Source organism: Panthera pardus, unplaced genomic scaffold (genome assembly GCF_024362965.1).
Source record: "Panthera pardus isolate Hobbes unplaced genomic scaffold, ASM2436296v1 HiC_scaffold_11, whole genome shotgun sequence".
NCBI classification, from domain to species: domain Eukaryota; kingdom Metazoa; phylum Chordata; class Mammalia; order Carnivora; family Felidae; genus Panthera; species Panthera pardus.
The window spans coordinates 198,063-217,158 of record NW_026526666.1 but is presented as its reverse complement, the minus strand read 5'-3'; the positions used below and the strand labels follow the sequence as shown (position 1 = coordinate 217,158).

Genomic DNA, 19,096 nt, shown 5'->3' with positions numbered 1-19,096 from the left:
ATCCCATCTTGACTATATCTGGTTCACAGGTGCTAGCTTAGTATTTCTGTCCTGCACTATGCTGTCTTCAAGGACTGCTCCATAGCATTAGCTGAGCACCTGCTGTAAAGCCGTCAGGCTGCTCAGCTCAGGACAAGGATGTAGCAGGCAGCCATCCATCTAGCTGTGCCTTGTTGCTTATGATCAGCATTTACTCTGAATGGGTGCTGGATATTTTGAGTATCATTTTTGGCTGGATATTTTTGTATAAAATAATTGCCTTAATCTCACAAAACCTCTGGAAAGAAGATTTAATTATCTCCATTTTTTAGTGGAGCAACTTAATACTCAAGTTTGTTATAAAGGTCACCCAGTTTTAAGTAGCCAACCTGGGATGTTAGCCTCAGCTCTGACCACATTGTTTTCATCCTGTAGCATTGCTTCTGTCTTTGAAGTGACTTTAATTGTTTCAAGATAGGGAATTTTTCTGCTTTTATATGTATCTGATGAGAATCTGAGATAAGGAGGAAGTCAGGGGCCTGGACTCATCTCTCAGGACAGAAGATACCTTTGTCACCTTTCATCATCTCTGACACAAGCTCTTCTAGAGATGGAGAAAAAAATTGATAGGATGAAGACAGAAGAAGAAAACAAGAATCTGCTCCTTCATAGTCCAGAAGCTTTGACACTGCAGTGAGACACTCCCACATTCTGTAGGTGACTATCAAGGACAAGCATACAGGGAGGGAACTGGCTGCTGGAATGTCAACCTGGGTGATGAGCCAGGCAGATGCCAACCAGCTGTCTCATGGTGTAAGCCAGACCCAGAACCCTTTATATAAAGACAGCCCTCTGTCCAGATGCTCAGCCTGAATGTCTGCTTGCTGTGAGGAGGGTGAGTCTAGAGGTTGGGTCCTGGGATTGGGATAGGGATGCTTCTAAGGGGATGCCCAGATTCACAGGGGTGAGGCATAGTGAGGCGGGGTGGGTGGAAGTTGTGAGCAGAAAAACAGTGGTACATAAACCTGAGGAGTCTTTTAGGGGACATAAGAAGAATATCTGTGGAGTTTGTGAGAAGAACTGAGGGTCTAAAGCCTTTGATAACACTGGCTTCCTCCTCAGGTACAATTTTCCTGCATTAGGAGCTCTCTCCCTGGAAAAGATGCTTTAGTAATTTACACCTTGTGAGCAGAGTTGTGTGTAGGAGGGTTACCTTCCCCACAGGCATGTGTGTTTACAATTTTTTAATGTTTATTTGTTTTTGAGAGAGACAGAGCACAAGTAGGGGAGGGGCATAAAGAGGGAGACACAGAATCCAAAGCAGGCTCCAGGCTCTGAGCTATCAGCACAGAGCCCGATGTGAAGGGAATGTGTATTTAGATATTGTCTATAAGTGGAGAGGGGAAGGCTTTACCTTTCATTAGAAGCATTTTCAGTATTTCTGAAGCTTATTGAAAAGTGTTTTGTTGAATGGGTTAATTGTTAAATCAGCCACCCTGCTGTGCTGGTCACTGGGCTGCCTGTACACGAACAGGTGAATTTGGGAAGGACAGAGGAATGGAGACTGTCTTCTGTTTCTCCCTGGCTACGTGTGGTGTTAGAGAGTATGCCTGCATCCTCCAAGTCATATTTGTTATGCTCCTGCTGTGGAGGGGTTTATGTGTGGCTGAATGTCAGTCTTGTGATTTAGGAATCTTGCACTTTCTGGGTTACCCCATCTCAGGCAGTTGCTCCCTGCTTTTAAGAGGGACCGGGGAGAAACCATTTCTGAGGCCAGCAGACTGTCCCACTTTGGGTGATTTACAACAGCAACCAGCCTGGGCAAGTTGCCATGTTGGTTCTGAGCCTTTCCAAGGCTTGTATGTTGTGTGTGTGTGTGTGTGTGTGTGTGTGTGTGTGCATATGTCCATGAGGGTCATTTAAACACGTTCACCTAAAAAGATTGACTGTAGAGAAACAAGCATTTTATGTTGGGGTTGATCCTTGACTTTCTAGTGGATGCTTTGAGTGCAGATGGTACCTGAGTGTTTGCTCTAATACACTCATTTTTACATGTTTTCACATGTATGTGTTCCCAGTGCATGTATGTGAGGATAGTCAAGCCTCTGTGGGTGCACGGCCTCTGCTTTGGAAGCAGTGTTACTTCTACCTCCTATAAGTGGCTCTCCTGCCACTTAGGCCAAGGAATCATGCTGTCTTCAACGCCCTCTTGTGTTGAACACTGGTATGTCCATCCTCCAGGGGGAGACCCTGGACATCTGCAACCCCGGATGTGCCTCTGAAGCTCCTTCAGATCAGGACCTCAGGTCCTTTGGTAGATCCAAGGCAGGTCTCATGGGCAGCGGTAACTAATATTGAGTCCATCTAACTCAGAAGTGTTCTTGGGTAAAGGTTAAGAGTTGGAGAGGAAAGGACAGGGAAGAAGCAGGGTGTCTTCCCCTTGGTCTTGTCCCCTTCTTCTCAACAGCTCATGCTCCTAACACTGGTCTTTCTACCCTCAGGTCCCATCACCTGCCTGCATCAGAACCATGTGTGACCAGCAGCAGATTCAGTGTTGCATGCCACTCCCGCAGTGCTGTGTGAAGGGCTCCTCCTTCTATCCCTCCCAGAATCCCAGTGCCAGGAGCCAGGTTGTGGTCCAAGCACCTTGTGAGATGCAAATTGTGGAGTGCCCCGCACCATGCCCAGTTCAAGTTTCCCAGGTAAAATGCCAGGCTCCATGCCAGTCCCAGACCACACAGGTGAAGTGTCAGGCTCCATGCCAGTCTAAGACCACCCAAGTGAAGGGCCAGGCTTCAAGCCAGTCCCAGACCACCCAAGCGAAGAGCCAGGCTTCAAGCCAGTCTCAAATTTCCTGTGTTCAATGCCAGGCTCCATGCCAGCCTCAGGTTTCCTATGTGCAGTGTGAAGCCCCATGCCCTTTTCAGACCTGCTATATGGAATGTGCTCCAGTTTATTATACAGAAACTTGTTATGTGGAATACCCAGTCCAGACCTACATACCCTGTCCAGCTTCTCAGCCTGTCCAGACTTACGTGGCTTCTCCCCCAGTTTCCCAGACTCAGGGAAGATTCTCCACTCAGTGCCAGTATCAGGGCTCCTCCAGCAGATGCTCCCCGCAGCGTCAGTCCCAGGCTTCCTACAGCACCTGTGCCCCGCAGTTCCGATCTGGGGCTTACTACGGCGACTGCGCCCCCCAGCGCCAGTCCCGGGCAGCATTTAGCACTTGCGCACCCCAGTGCCAGGCCACTGGCTCTTACCGGAGCTTCACCGCACAGCGTCGCTCGCGGAGCTCCAGCAGATGCCTCCCTGCTCGCCAGCTGCAGCCTTCCTACCGCAGCTGCTCCCCACCACGACGGTCTGAGCCCTACTACAGCGGCTGCCTGTCATCAGCGTGCTCTTCGGGCTCCTATAACTACTGCACCCCTCCGCGCCGCTCGGAGCCCATCTATAGCAGTGGCTGTCCTCGGGCTCGCACTTCAGGCTGCTCTCAGAGATGTGGTCCCAAGTGCCGGATAGAGATTTCTTCCCCCTGCTGCCCCAAGCAGGTCCCCCCGCAAAAGTGTCCTGTTCAGATTCCTCCCATCAGACGCTGCTCTGAGAGTTGTGTCCCACGACCCTCCTGGGGTGCCTCCTGCCCGGAGCTGAGGCCACGTGCAAAGTCACGTCCACTCCCAAGCTTCTGTCCACCGCGGCGTCGGGACCAAAGTCCAGAGCCGCCGATGCATCGATGCCCACCCCCTGCCCCCTGTCCATGCCCACGTCCTGCTCCGCGGCTGTATCCTCGCCCAGAGCCAAGCTCGAGGTCAGGGCCTCGTCCGTGTCCTCCACCGCGGCGACTCTCTGAACCCTGTCTGTGTCCAGAGCCACGTCCAGCCCCACGTCCTCTCCCAGCGCAGCGTGAATTTCCCGAATGGCGTCCGTGTCTACAGCCCTATGAGCACCCAGAACCTCATTCACTCCCGGAGCCAATTCCCCTTCCAGCGCCGTGCCCGAGCCCGGAGCCCTGTGTGGAGCCCCCGTGCGATCCCAGCCCGTGCTCAGGCCCCAATCCAATCCCATGTCCGGGGGACCTGGGCTGTCATGGGTCCAGCCCATGCCGCCTGGACACCGAGGCCCCAAGCTGCGACCCAGCTGCTTATAACCAGTGGCAAGGAAGTGGTGACAGCTGTGGACCCTGTGATATGATTCCAGAGCCACAGGGTGTCAGTGATTGTGGAGACCAAGGAGGCCCCTATGTTGGAGTAAAAGGAGGTCCTTCTGCTGGAACAAAGGGTGCTTTTTTTTAAAGAAGCATGGCTGAGACATCCCTGCTTTCTGTCCTGAAAATGTCAGACCTCGATTTCCAACATGTCCCTATATGCCTCTCTCCAAAGGCAGTTGGAGGCTCCCTGCTACAGAGGTGATGTTGGAACTCCACTGCCTGCCATCTCAGGATCCACACCTGGGTGCCAGGCACCTTTCCAGCCTCACATCTGGATCTTCCCCTATAGGAACCCTCAGTTCTAGCTAGACCAGCCTGGCCACCAGGGCCACAGGATGTTCCTGCCTCCAAGTCTCTGCTCACCTCCACACCAACCACCTCCCCCACCCCCCCCGCCTTACAGGGACCACTTCTCTGCTATGCCCAGCCTCTGAAATCCAGACCATCTTTCAAGACCTTTTCTTTGGAGTCTTTTCTGTTTTTTCCTACTCACAGTAACCTGCACTGACTTCCTAGAACTCATTGCATTGTCCACACCAACCATTTGGCAACTGTCTGCAACATCTCTTGAATTATTTACCTTTCCCTGCCCAACTAGGTTGTAAACTCCCATTAAAATGGAGTGAGAATATCCCTAAAGTCCCGTGCTCCTCCTTTGGCAGGCAGCTGCTCAGCCAAGTGTGTGGGTTGGCAGCCTGAGCCATGATCTATCCTGATAGGCAGACCCAGGATTGAGGACAGAAGGAGGCCATGTGACAATAAAGATGATACTCTCATAGCCTGAGTCCTGCATAATGACTGTTTTTTTTACACCTTCCTGACTCTCTGGGATAAGCTTCTTCTCCTTCTTCTTTGTCTTCATCTTCGTCTTTATCTTCGTCTTCTTTCAAAATCAATGCTGGGTTTATTAAAAAAAGACTGGGATAAGCTTCTTTATTACTCTTTTTCTTGAGTTTATTGTACCCATGGTCTGAGCTTTCCTTAACCAGTGGGCTTTCTTGTGGGTTTTCTGTCTCCCCTCAGTGTCCTGGAGTCTGGTAGGAGAATATGGATAAAAGGCAGGAGGAATGAGGGAACAAGAAAAATAACTCTTGCTCCTCAATCTGGGTTAAAGCTCTCAGGTCCAGGCTAGACAGGTCACCCAGCAGTCTGTGGAGTCGGTAGGAGGAGGGGAGCTTGAGGAGAACTGGAGGATCTCTGATATTCCACACAGGATACACTCTTCTTTTGTTCAAGTTAAACTGTTTGTACTTTACTTTTTTTTTTTTAACAACGTAGAAAAGGTAGCATCTGAGGCTGCCTCTGCATTCCTCTACCTCTCTTGAATCCCATTTGGCATGGTGGTCTTGACAGCATAAGGGTGAGGCTTGGAGGCGCAGGAGAGAGAGGGTGCCTTTTCCTCCCACTCCCTCCCTGAGATTTTGGTAGAGTCCCATCCCTAAGGAATGTGGTGAGAAAAGTCCTCAAGATACAGGAAGGCAGCCTGGCTATGTGCCTAAGTGACATCCCTCATGACCATGTAACATGAGACCACCTAATCAGACTGTATGTCTATACATTACCCATATATGGGAGACAAAGAAATAGAAAATGCATACAAGACTATGCCATGTGGCATTTGGTCTCAGTTTTTCGGGTACAAACCCAACTGAGCCAGTGCTGGGACAAATAAAGTTGCTTCCTGGAAAGAAAGCCTCAGTGTCACAACTTTCTGTGCGAGAAACCTGCAACAAGAAGGGTGCTATGGAATGAATGCTTTTGAGGGAAGACTTTCCCCAAAGGAAGACAGTGCCCTGAGGCCACCAGGGCCTATAGAGGATAAAAGGGGTCCTCTGAAGAGGACACCAGGGGGTGACCCTGGCCTGGGCGCTCAGCTCCAGCTCCACAGTTGGGCACCACAGATCTAGGGCCTGGCTCTGAGAATACCTTTCCCTTGCCCCAGGATCTGGTCCTGCAGTGTCAGAGTGGAGACCTAAGAGACACCTGGCAAAGGAAAACTAAGGTTCTTTATGTGAAGTCCATTTGTTCATTCATTTTTTTATTGACAAATATTCATTGCTTACCTGCCAGGTAGTCACTGGTAGAAGGGACATAGATAACCCTTGTTTGCTCTCAGCTTACAGCCTAGAGTATAGGTTCTTAGTGTAGAACTTGGACCGGCAGCATCAGCACCACCTAGGACTTTGTGATAAATGCAAACGCATCACCCCAGACTTACTGAAGTAGAGACTCTGGGTGAGGAAACCTGGGTTTTAGCCAGCCCTCCACATGTTTCTGATGCCCAGTAATGTTTTGTTGTTACTAGTTTAGTGAAATACCTTATGCAGGTAGAATAGATAGATAGATAGATAGATAGATAGATAGATATAGATGATAAAGATATAGACATAGATATAGATATCCTTTGATTTCCATAATAGTCCATCACACAGACATTTTTATCTCACCATTTTGCAGAGCTGGAAACCTAAGCACACAGGCCAAAGTCACAGAGCCAGACTCAATTCTAAGCTTACCTTCCTGTCTCCTACTACATATGGCACCTTTCATCTCAGTCACAGTCCCTGCCTCTTCCAGAGTTCTTTCCTGTATCAACTCAGTTATTTTTCCAACACACTTTTGGAGTGATCTCATTTATTGGACAGGTTATTTTCACCAGTTTTACTTTTGCCTCTTCTTTTCAAATCTAGGTTGCTCTAGGACTATATCTGCTCTGTGGCACAGGCCCCAGTGGCCTGGCAAGGCCAAGACACCCCTATTTTTCTATCACCCAGGCCCCTGGGTGGGGATGGGGAAAGGCTTGAAAGACTCAGATGAGGATTCTCATTAGATCTCTCCCCCTGTTCTCTCAAGCACACTTTAAACAAGGACCTTCTTTTCTGGAGGATAAGTGGGGAGAAGTCCATTCCCTCAAGATACAGAAGAAACACAGACCTGGCTAGGAGACAAGGGCATTCTTTCCTAGGAAACCCCATTCTCCTTAGGCTCAAGGTATAGGTCAACACAGAGGCTCTTTGTTGCAATGATCCATTACATGCACTGTTCTCTGAGGATAGACTCTGGCCCCCAGGATACCTAGCCTGGATATGGAAAGAGATTAGATGATGGTAGAATAGGGAAGTCTTTGGGTGAGTCAGGCTGGGCCTGAGGCTCCCTCACAGACCAGGACGGTGCATGAACCAACCCCAGTGCCATCTCTGTAGCCAGAGGAGCTGACAGCCCAACACTCCTCTCTCCTGGGGCACTAGTCTGAAATTGGGTCCTCCACCTCCTCTGATATGGTGCCCAGGCTTGAGCTTCCAGTTGGGCCACCTGTGAAAACTTAACAGCCTCTCTATGGCAGCTATGAGGAAAAGGCTGTTTGTGACTATGTGTGTCTTCATATTCTTTTGTGGGCTTGTATTACATTGCATGTGTCTATGGGTCTGCTGTTATATGTCTGTCTAATATAAAGCTTGGATTTTCCAAGATGTATGTGGCAATGGGGACTGCAACCTCAGGAGTGTGGTTTAAGATATACCTATGGCCCTTCAATCTTGGCTTTGGATGACCTTTCCAGTCATCCCTTCCACTCCCTACCCTTCACTCTTTCATGGATGACCTACCTCTCAGTTTTCCGCCTTTTCCTTTTTTATTAACCATTTGAACAAAACTGGGCTGAGGATTGGAATTTTTTATTAACCATTTGAACAAAAAGGGCTGAGGATTGGAATTTCAGAGCAAAGAAGACTGTTTATAAAAGCCCTTTAAAGGTACTCAAAGGCCTGTGAAATAATCTCCTTATTGAATATCACACTACTAATCTGAGGCAGTGCACATGCTGTATAGCATTGTTTCCAGTTCAGTTTGGCACCATTGCCCAGAAATGCCAATGCATTGGGCAGTCACAAACAGTGAGGCAGAGGTCGGCCAGACTCCTTGACATCCAGTAACAGGGCCCAGCTTCCAGAGATGAGGGGTTAGTTAGTCTGAGTGAATGTAAGAGAGATTGGGTCTAAAGACCATGCCTCCAACCCTGGAATCCTGCTTATATCTGTCTGAAATTCTCTATCCTTTCCTTTTTTCTAAGCCTCCTTCCCTGGGGTTAGTGTCTTGCAGAATGAGGGATTGCACTAGATGTTCTCAGAAGTTCCTTCCAGACCAGGTGGGTTAGCCACAGTTCCTCTTTGCCACAGATACTAGGCAATGTGGAATGACCTGGGAACCCACTTAAAGACACTTAAAGAGCCCCAGGATTCATCCCAGACCAACTTAAATTGAATTTATAGAGGAAGAATCTGGGACCTCAATTTGAAACTTATTCTGATCAGCTGGAGATAGAAACCATTCCTATAGTGAATACCTAGGGGTATGAGCTACCCAATATCTAAAAGGAGAGTTGAAACTTGCACACATCTGGCCACAGCATGAGGAGGAGGTGGACATGGTGGCAAAAATGGGGCTGAATACAAACTGGTTTTTGTGAGAAGTTTTATGTAATTATTCTATGTGAGAGTCAAATATTCTACTCCTCAGTCTAGGGGCGCTACAAGACCAAGCAGTCTCTTATTTTCTCTCAATTAAATCCCCAAACACTGGCACCTAAAATACTCAGAATGGGGCTCTTGAGCATGGCTGAAGTAGCGGGGTTGTCTGATATATGTTACAGATACTATACTAGGAGAAGGTATATTTGGTATATTTCTCCTTTACCTAGGCATTACCTAAGCATTAAGAGGGAGAAATTCCACATTCCATAGTTTGTCCTGCAGACTAGAATAGTTCTGGATGAATAAACAAATAGAAGTGTTATGAATAAGGGAATAGCTCAGCTCTTTATAATGGAGTGGATAGGGAGATAGTAGTAATCAGAAGACAGGCAATGCTCATAACATATAGAAGAATATCCAGGTGGTGAACAAGACTTGGTCCCTGGCTATAGCATACTCCTGATTTCTGGCCTGATGGGACATCCCAGAAAATCCACATGCCCATGGCTTGAAACTAGTTAGGAAGAGAGGGTGATGCCTGTGATCAATGTGCTTCCCCACCGCCAGGGACCATCAAACTCATTCCTCCAAAATATGAAGCTTCCTGACCTGGAAGGCGAATCTAGAAGTATCTAGAAACCTAGGAATTACCCAAGCTATGCTAAACCCACCCATCATTATCCTCACATCTTGTCATAGGAACCCTGAGTTGTGTTAACACCTTTCCTCTATTCTCAAATGTTATATCTGTCAGAAAGAAAACCACTTACCAACTTGTATCAACATATCCATTCATCTGACAAACATTAATTGAGACCTAGCTATCTGTCAGGAACTGTGCTTGGTTTTGGAAATACAATGGTGAGCAAGGCAGACACTGTCTTGCCCACAAGGAGTTTGAGAGGCAGTAGAGCTTATGAGAGCTTCAACATGTGAGGCACAGGGCACCATGGAAACCTATAGAAGAGGCAGTTAAGTGACTCAAGTCCTTAGAGGAGGTACCTACTCCCTCAGTGGGAGTTATCTGATGAATGGAGGAAGGAGGAGAGTGCTCCAGGAAGAGATAACAACAGGTATACTGTCATTAAACTGACATCATGGCAGATAACCCAGAGAGGAGTATTTCCTCCTTACTTGAGCATCTTTCCTGGTTCCTAACCAGGTATGGTGCCAGGACTCCATCCTTACCCTGCTCTAGTAAACTTCTTATCAATATTTTAGAAAAAAACTTGAGAGGAAGCTGACCTAAATTTCAAGTGACTTCAAGTTATGAGGGAGGATTGAAGAACAGAGTCGTATTTAACATGGGTTAGAATAATGGACCTAATCTGACAAGATAAAATGTAATTAAGATAAATGTGAAGTTCTGAGTTTAAGTTAAGGATCTCCTCTGCTTGTAGATGAGTGGATGCATGGAGAGCCACACATACAGAGAAGTTTGGTTGATTAAAATCTTAGCATGGGACGAGTGTGGCACATGGTGATTGAGCTCTTGTTCTTCATTATTAGTCATGACAGTGTTGCTGTGCTTGGTCCAGACAGTGGTGCAGACAGTGCACAAATGGGAGTGAGGCTGGAGGATGATGTGTCATTCCACTATGTGTCAGACACCACTGGAGACAGGAAACTTACATCCTTCCTTATACTCACAACTTGAAAAGATATTATTATTTCCTCCAATTTATAAACAGTGTCACACACACACACACACACACACACACTCACACACACTCACACACACACACACACACACACACACACACACAAATCTAGTGAGGTTAACTAATTTGGTCACACATCTAAGATCTAATAATGCTAGAATCCAAGCCCAGGCTTATCTTGCTCCAAAACTTGGTCTCCCTTACTGTGGAAAGAAGAATAATGTTTGTTTGTTTGTTTGTTAAAGTTTATTTATTTTGAGAGAGGAGGAGAGTTCGTGTGCAAGCGAGCAAGTAGGAGACGGACGGGGCGGGGGAGGGGAGCAGTTTCTGCGTTGCCAGAACAGAGCCCCATGTGGGGCTCAAACTCATAAATCATGAGATCATGACCTGAGCTAAAGTTAGCCACTCAACTGACTGAGCCACCCAGGCACCCCTTAAAAGGAGTAGCATGTTGCTTTCTTTTATTTATAAGGCTTTATTTCAGGAACAGTGGAACTCAAGAGCTTAAATCCAATGGATGGAAACCATTTCTGGCTAGAAATAAAGAGGATAATTTGATTGTCACAACTGTGTGGAAATGGAACACACTGTTACTCCCATATTCAATAAACATTTATTCAAATACTGAGTTTTTACTGTGTGCCAGGCATTATTCTGGGTGCTTGGGACACATTGGTGAATGAAATAAAAATGCTTATTCTCGAGGAACTGATATTCTAGCAGATGAAAACACAATAAAAATGGACATGTTTTAAAAATATATACAACATATTAAAATATACAAACAGCTCTGGAGATAAGAACAAATTCAGCAATGGAGATGTTTTGGTGGGCATCCCAGACAGTGTAAGAAAGGGAGGGGAACTGAGCTCAATATGTGGAAAAAAAGGTCCCAGGAGGTGTGCAACTGTGAGCCAGCACACAGGAATAGAAAGGGCATAGGAGAGGCATTCTGAGACAGGATTTGGACCCCAGCTCCACCACTTACTAGTAGAGAGGTCTTAGCTTTGGCAGTTTCCCTGACACAAGGTTCCTTCATTTATAAAATGTGGCTAAAAGAAAAATACGCTTGTGTCACTCTGAGGATTAAATACATCATTTAAGTTATATATACCTTGTATACTACAAAGCACTACAAATACATTGCCTTTAGCAGTGAGATGTCACCCCTAAGGAGAGAAGTACAGGGAAGAGATGACAATCGGCCTATCAGATAAGGGAGGTTGGTTGCAAAGCCAGGCTAAGTCCAGGTCCAAGCAAAGGCTGGTTGGGTGGACAGGCAGAGGGAGAGCACAAACATGAATGAAAGTGGGGAAGTGGTCACCTGGGGCAAGCCAGGGGAGGCACAGAGGAGCAGGATTGAGGATGCTCCTCAATCAAGGGATGCTGGAGGACAGATGGGAGCAGGTTGGAGTGATGGGTGGTGGGAAAGGCTCAGGTGGGACGCTCTAGGAGGAAGGGATTTGGGGACAGTTTGCTCAGATGTCAGGGCCAATGTTGGCTTCCAGGGTAGTGAGATGAGGCGCTATCACAAATGGTCATCACTGTGTTGATGCCACCCTGCCAGTTTGCCAGCAGCATGGTTCCTTGGGTCAGCCAGGAGAAGAGGAAGTGCCAGGGAAGGGAGTCTCTCAATTAATCAGAAATACTTTTAAGGATTGAGTCGAGGTTAGGCCCTTCATCACAGAAAGGCCTTCTGACTGGAGCCAGCCTGGATAAGAAAGCTGGATTGGGCAATCAGTTAACTAATCATTTCTTTCCACAGCATCTCATCACATTCTTCAGAGGTTTGTTTTGTTCAGTCAGAAATCCTGGAGGTGTTTCCAGTGAGTAGAGTGTGAATCTCCTGCAGTAAAGCAGGGTTTCCTGCCCTTACTACTAGTGACATTTTGGTTGGAATAATTCTCTGTCATGGGAGCACACTGTAGGGTGTTAACTAGCACCTCTGGCTTCTACCCACTAGGTGACAGTATCAAACACAACCCCCTCCCCACCAGCTGTGAGGTTCAAAGAAGTTGAATACTTTGGTGAGGTCCCTAAAGCCTCTTTCCTCAACCATTATGCTATACAGTAACCACACCCCCCCGCCCGCCAACTTAGACCTGTAGATTTTCATACAAGCCATGTAGATCCAAAGGTCCAAATGGAACCATATGATTTCACTCATATGTGGAATTTAAGAAACAAAACAAACAAGCAAAGGGGAAGAAAAAAAAGAAGAGAGAGACAAACAAACCAAGAAACAGACTCAACTATTGAGAACAAACTGATGGTGGGGGAAGGGAGGAATGGGTGAAATAGGTGATGGGGTTTAAGGAGTGCACTTGCTGTAAGGAGCAGTGGGTGTTGTATGGAAGTGTTAAATCACTATATTGTACACCTCAAACTAATATAACACTGTTTGTTAACTAACTGAAATTATAATAAAAACTTTAAAAAACCCACCCACAAAGGTCTGGATAGAAAATTCCTATCTAAGGTGGAAAGAAAGGAGAGGCTGTGTGACCAGGTCCTTAAGCATGAATAGAAAAGCTTTCCATAGAAAAAAGGCAGCAGAGGACTCCAGAAATGAGTATGTCCATTTCTACCTACCACAGTCCCCATTGGAAACAGGTACTTTCCTAGCTGGGAGGAGCTACCCTGAGTCCCTAGAGTGAGGCAGGGAGGAGCTGCCACTCATCACCTGTCACAGGACCATGTGGGTGGCAGGAGGCAGTCCTGTCATCCCCAGGTCCTGTCTCACAGGCTGGGGCAGAGCCCAAGGCCAGGATAAAAGGGACTTGGGAACAGAGCTCCTCCATGCACTCCTCTCCTGAGGTACTGACAGACCCAGTGCTGCCTGTGCACCGGTAAGTGCCCCTGGGAAAGAGAGCAGAGCCTTCTACAGAGGGAGCTCAGACAGAGCAGGGGACAGAGGCTTGGGCTCTGGTTTGAAGGACAAGGATGAGGACCCAGAAAATCTGAATCAGGAGGGCCAGGGTGGGATGGGTGAGAAAGACCAAAAGCAACTGGGAAGATTTGTGTGCTATACGCTAGAGTTTTAGAGACAGCAGTAGCTGAGTGTGTTTCTCTGGTGTTAGGAAATAAAAACATTGATGGCTAGATTATGCCAGAGTGGGTTACATAGTGGGAATATAGTTTTGGAAATACAGCTGGGCCCAAGTGCAGGAACAGTGTGTTGAGGATGTTGGTACTTAAGAGAAGAGAGAATCAGAGACACCTGTGGCTCTGTTTAGACTCCAACAAGAATTCTTGGGAATTGAGGGCACACTGGAGCTGAGAAGCCCTGGGATGTTCCTGGAAAACAGGCCTTGGGAGGGGGACTACATGGATTAGAGCACTGGGTTGGGAGTCGAGGAGTCTGAGAATGGAACTGTGACAAGCTAGTGAATAGCACTGGGATAGTGGATTTGCCTCTTTTCCTTTCAGTTTCTTCATTTATAAATTGAGTCGGTTGGGACAAATTAACTCCAAGGCCCTTTGCAATTGTGATTTTCTATATTCTGCAAAACCAAAAACATATCAGAAATCCTTCCAAGAGAGAATGTTTTTGCTTTTTCCTTGAAGAGGCTTTCTGTGCTAAAATGGTCCCTAAACTGGATGTTTGCAAGATTCTTGGTGACACGGGAAAATGAATGCTGGCCTGGGGTCAATTTATTTCATGTCTTTTTCTCTGACACCAAGGAAGTGGTAATGAGCATCAATTTTCTTTATATATTTGGAGGTGACATTGTTGACAAATGGGGTTTGAAATGTGACTGTGTGAAAGAAGACACATGGTACACCAGTAAGAGTGATAAAAATGTCAGAGATGATTTTATGTCTGATCTCAAGACTTTCAAAATAAGGTGCTAGAAATGATACTGAAAACAAGAAGGGGTGGGGTGGGGTGGGGTGGGGGGCTCTGGGCTCTGTGTCCTGGGTCTGACTGTATGACTCTCCCTCAGCTCCTGACCCTGCCTGCAGAGATGTCCTGCCAGCAGAACCAGCAGCAGTGCCAGCCCCCTCCCAAATGCCCCCCCAAGTGTCCTGCCCCCAAGTGCCCCCCCAAGTGTCCCCCAAAGTGCCCTCCAGTCTCTTCCTGCTGTGGCTCCAGCTCTGGGGGTGGAAGCTGCTGTAGCTCTGGGGGAAGGGACTGTTGTAGCTCTGGGGGTGGTGGCTGCTGTAGCTCTGGGGGTGGTGGCTGCTGTCTGAGCCACCACAGGCGACGCAGATCCCACCGCCACAGGCACCAGAGCTCTGACTGCTGCAGCCAGCCCTTGGGGGGCTCCAGCTGCTGTGGAGGGAGCAGTCAGTCATCTGGAGGCTGCTGCTGAAGTGGACTCTGAGCCAAGAAGAGCAGAAATAGAGGCAGAAAGGGGCAAGGTCATCTTTCTTGGGTCTGCCTGCACTGCTGAGACATTTCAGCGAAGACTTCAAACCATGTTCTCAAGAATCCTCTTACCTGGAATCCAGAAATCTGTGCCTTCTTAAACACTCATTTTCTGAACTCTGATCCCATGTCTGCAGCCTGCCTGCCCTGGGAACCCCAGATAGTGATTCCTATGCTGTTCCACAGATGATTTCTTTGGTAGTTCCCTACCTGAAGCAAAACAATAAAATAATCTACTCATCATCTTGTTCTAGCTTGCTTTTCTCTTGCTTATAACTGTGCTGGGAGAGATGAGCATGTCTGATCTCAGCTCTGTCTCCTCTTGTCATCTGGGCCCTGAAGCAGCATTGCTTGTTTTTGAAGGGATGGAAAAATTCTCTACTTTCAAGTTCTTCCAGTTGGACTAATAATTCAATCAACACGAGACAGATTAACAAGAGAAAAAGCCCAAGTTTTATTAAGTATGCACAGAGGCCCAATAATGAAATTGAAGCCCAAGGAAGTGACCAAGGCAGGCAGTTTTATACTTTTCAGACACAGAGATAATAAATCTGTGAGGCATTGACAGGACAAAGAAAGCTTAATGTTGGGAGCTTCAATTCGTAAGGGATTCTAAACAGATTTTGGTCCAGGGTGGTAAATTAGTAAAAAGTAACAAGGGTTATCATACGGCCTCCTCTGCCCTAAATTTCCCACCTCTGGTGATAAGGGTGTCTCCTTCTCTCCTGCTACAGGGAGGGTACCTTTGACATGGGAGATGTATTCCTTCTCTCAGAGGGGCGGAGGAAGGTCTGAGTGTCCTTCTTGCACAGGCTGTCTCTGAAGTAGCTTTAATTGGAAGTAATCATTATGCTATTGTGGCACATGTGGGGGCGGCCTACCCTGGGCCTCCACAGTCCCATCCTCTGACACTTCCCTGCAAGTTTCACATATTAAAGCCAAGCTGGTGACTGGGGAGGGAGAAAGCAGGGCAGTAAATGAGGTAAGAGATCTACAAACAGCAGACAGACCACAGTTTAGAATGAAGATGAATGAACAGAGAAGAACAAATGGAAGCATACCTCCCCACAGCCCCTTGAACCAATCCCCTCAACCTGGAAATAGATGGGTCCAGCAGAAAGTCTGTGCTTCATCTGTCTAATGAAGAACATGAATCCTTTCTTTTAACAGATTCAGGTGAGATTAATCTGTCCTGTTGGGTTTATAGAGAAGCAACACTGTCCACTGATGTCGCCCAGGCTCCTCTGTGCAGGGCAGTCCATGGGCCCAGAGCACGATGACTTTGGAGTACCACAGAGGCTACGCTGCTAAGTTTGCATAGTGATACTGAACTCTTGTTACATCACCATAGAGAGTTCTAGGATTGCTTTTTCTAATTTATAATCTCCAAAACTTGGGAATAAGACCCTCAATGCTGAAAAGAACTTGGAATAATGATAAAACAGTGGATTTTCTACAATGGGCATGTTTATGTAGCACAATTTTATGAACAAAGAAGCCCAAGTTTATAATTTGCCTGGCATTTAGGGTGGAGTACTTAGTGACAAAAAGATCCAGGTATCCAAGTCCACATCATCCTGACCTTTTAGGTGGGAAAACTTTGTAGACCTTATTGCCACATAACATAAAGAGACCAGTGTGGTTTATGACAGAGTTAGATTTGAACCTATAACTTTCAAAGTGTGGAGTGTTCTGTGACCTTTGATAATGTGAATATCCAAACATCTCCATTTTTCACATCCTGTCAATCTATGAGAGCAGAACAGGTTGCTAAAAAGGTGATGTAGGAGGCCTGTAGTTTAGTTCTGGCAGCGATAAATTTAGTTTTGTCACCTAACCAAGTGCATCCAGAGTTTTTATGGACTCAAATATAGTTTGTGGAATTGGGTAGTCTAACAAGGGAGTAGCTGAGGTATCCATATTGTACAGGGTTGATGTATAAAACATTTGGTGATTTGGCAAATGTCTATGCTAGAGTTATTTTTAATTTCCTTGCTAAGTTTAAAAATGCTATTTTTAGTATCAAACTACAGGATTTGGTTGCAATAAAGTTTTGGTGTATCTCCCAGGAGAAGTCCAGTGACAAGTCTGTTTTCAATGCAAAGGGGAAATTTTTCAGCTATTGCCTTTACTCTGACAAGGGATAGTCCTTGAGATTCTGTAGAGATTTTCTGGAGCCCAAGTAGCTCACCAGGGAAAGAAGCAGAATGATGTTCTTCTGGTTGTGAATACCATACCTTGTCATCTGTCCATCTTCCATGCTCAGGCAACCAGGGGTTCACATCTGCAGGAGCAAAGACTAGCTCAGGTTCTTTTCCATTATCTAGATGTTGACATAGCCAACAGTCAGACTGATTTGTTAATGTGGCAAGGTTTGGTAAACTGGCATAAGGAAGTGTTTGGTCTGTGCCTGACCTATTGAAAAACAGAGGGTTAGTAAGAGCAAGACACAGATTAGAAAGGACCCTATAGTGGAGACTTAAAGAGAGGAAGTAGGATAGACAAGCACTCCTCAGTCAGCCTCCCAACAAATAATCTTTAAAATAGGAGGAAGGATTAAAAAGTATATACATATACTTTTTTTAGTATTAAAAATATGTAAGTCCAAGAGTTTAAAAAAAGGAGGGGGTAGGTAAAAGAGTAGTTTCTTTATCAGTGATTTTAGGAAAAACTGTCTACATCATGGTGATGTTGCTTCTGGGACCTGGGACTTGGCCCTATTTTCAGGTCATCTGTAGGACATGGTCTCCCAGTTGCCTTGCAGGTGTTGATCTGGGTCTATTTGGTACAGTTTGCATGAATTTGGCAGGATTTCTCTCATATTCTGATGGCATGTAGGTTGTCAGTAACACCTCACAGAGCCTTTCCCAACAAGGTACCAGCATGTCTTTTATTCTAAAGACCTTGATGTAGACACTTCCCTTGTTGAAAGTACCCATCAGTTGGTGGAGGCAATGCCTCTTTTACCTGTTGATGGTATGCTTCAAGTAAACAAGTTAATCCTTATATAGTCAGTCATATCATAAAATTTCTCACTTCATCCCTGAATGAAAAGTTCAGAGGTGCAAGTAGATATTGGACCACCAAACACTATTTCAAAAGGGGTCAATCCATGCCTCTTTTTGGAGTATTAATAAGGGCAATGGGCGATGCTTCTGGCCATTTAAGTCCAATTTTTTACTAATCTTCTCTAAGGTCTTTTTTATGTAAATATTTTTAAGTTCCACTTGCTCTGATTGAGGATGATATGAGGTATGTGATTTAATGAGTGCCCAGAGTTTTTGCAAGTCCGTGGTTTATCTCTGCTGTAAAGTGAGTTCCTTGGTCTAACTCAGCCACTGAAGGAATGCCAAAATAAGGAATAATCTCAGTTATTAATTTCTTTACAACTGTTGTGGCATCAGCATGTCCAGTTGGATACCACTCTCCATCCACTAAACATGCAGACAATGATCAACCAGTGAGAACAGACCAAATCTGGGGGCAAATCTATAAAATCCAGCATGGGTCTAGGAGATCTTCCTGGGCACACCGATTTCTTCCAGAGAGTTGGTGAGGTTTATAAGTAGTGCACTTGGAAATAATTTGGTCCGAATTTTGTGGATGTCAGGGCAAAACCAATTGTCTTATTTCTTTCATTATTTTGTTTGCACCTATGTCCCATTTGGTGGGAGATAAGTGCAAGCCAAAAGGTTAAAAGAAAAGGGGATAGAGGAAGCTCATTTGGCCTAACACATAATCCATCTGATAATTGTTTGGCACTCTTGTGTCTAAGTGTCCTTTCCAGATTTGGGCATTTGCCTGATAGTTAATATCAGTGAGGAATATAGGTCGGGTTAGAAACTGGGTGGAGAAAGGATAAGGGGGTTCATGTGGGACTGTGTATTGGGCAGCTGTCAGCCCTACCATTTCCTAAAGATACAATGTCAGTTTCATCTGTATGGGCTGAACAGTGAGCACCGGCAACTTTAGAAAGGAGTGGAACACCTTGTAACACGGCAGCAATTACATGCCCATTAGCAACAGGAGTACTTGTACTTGCAGAAGTTAAGAATCCAAGCGATTTACAAACTGATCCTCCCATAAATACCAATAAAGAAGCTGCTTAGAATGAGAACTGCCTAAAAAATTTTCCAAATTTTTTTTTTCCTATTCAATTTTTCCTATTCAAAAGATCCACCATCTGGCCACTGCCAAGTGGGATCAGCATTAGTATATTGTTTTTCCAGTAGCAACACAATTGTTCCTATACAATCCAATAAGCCTCTCTGTGGAAAGACCCAGAGGCAACTTTTCAGGCTTTACCATGGATGCAAGAGGTGTCCAAAGAGGGCATAGATGATGTAGCCTCCATGACCTAAGTTTTACTCCAAGAAAAGTTTAAGAATGCAAAGACTTCCATTGCACAGAT

At 46.0% G+C, this 19,096-nt stretch overlaps 1 protein-coding gene and 1 long non-coding RNA gene across 3 annotated transcripts; both read left to right on the top strand.

The window, feature by feature from the left end:
- The first annotated feature begins 765 nt into the window (after positions 1-765).
- KPRP (keratinocyte proline rich protein) lies at positions 766-4,967 on the top strand. 2 transcript variants are annotated; one of them, XM_019439575.2, is made up of 2 exons: positions 766-874; positions 2,481-4,967. In XM_019439575.2, exon 2 carries the CDS (start codon positions 2,508-2,510, stop codon positions 4,266-4,268), a length of 1,761 nt encoding a protein of 586 aa, XP_019295120.2. In that variant the 5' UTR covers positions 766-874; positions 2,481-2,507; the 3' UTR covers positions 4,269-4,967. The 2 variants fall into 2 exon arrangements, with proteins under 2 accessions (XP_019295120.2, XP_019295121.2); XM_019439576.2 differs by lacking the exon at positions 766-874 and adding an exon at positions 1,102-1,207.
- An 8,041-nt stretch (positions 4,968-13,008) lies between these two features.
- LOC109261062 (uncharacterized) lies at positions 13,009-14,876 on the top strand. Its single transcript, XR_002077244.2, has 2 exons — positions 13,009-13,162; positions 14,261-14,876. It is a non-coding gene; the product is annotated as an uncharacterized LOC109261062 (long non-coding RNA).
- The last annotated feature ends 4,220 nt before the right edge of the window (positions 14,877-19,096 follow it).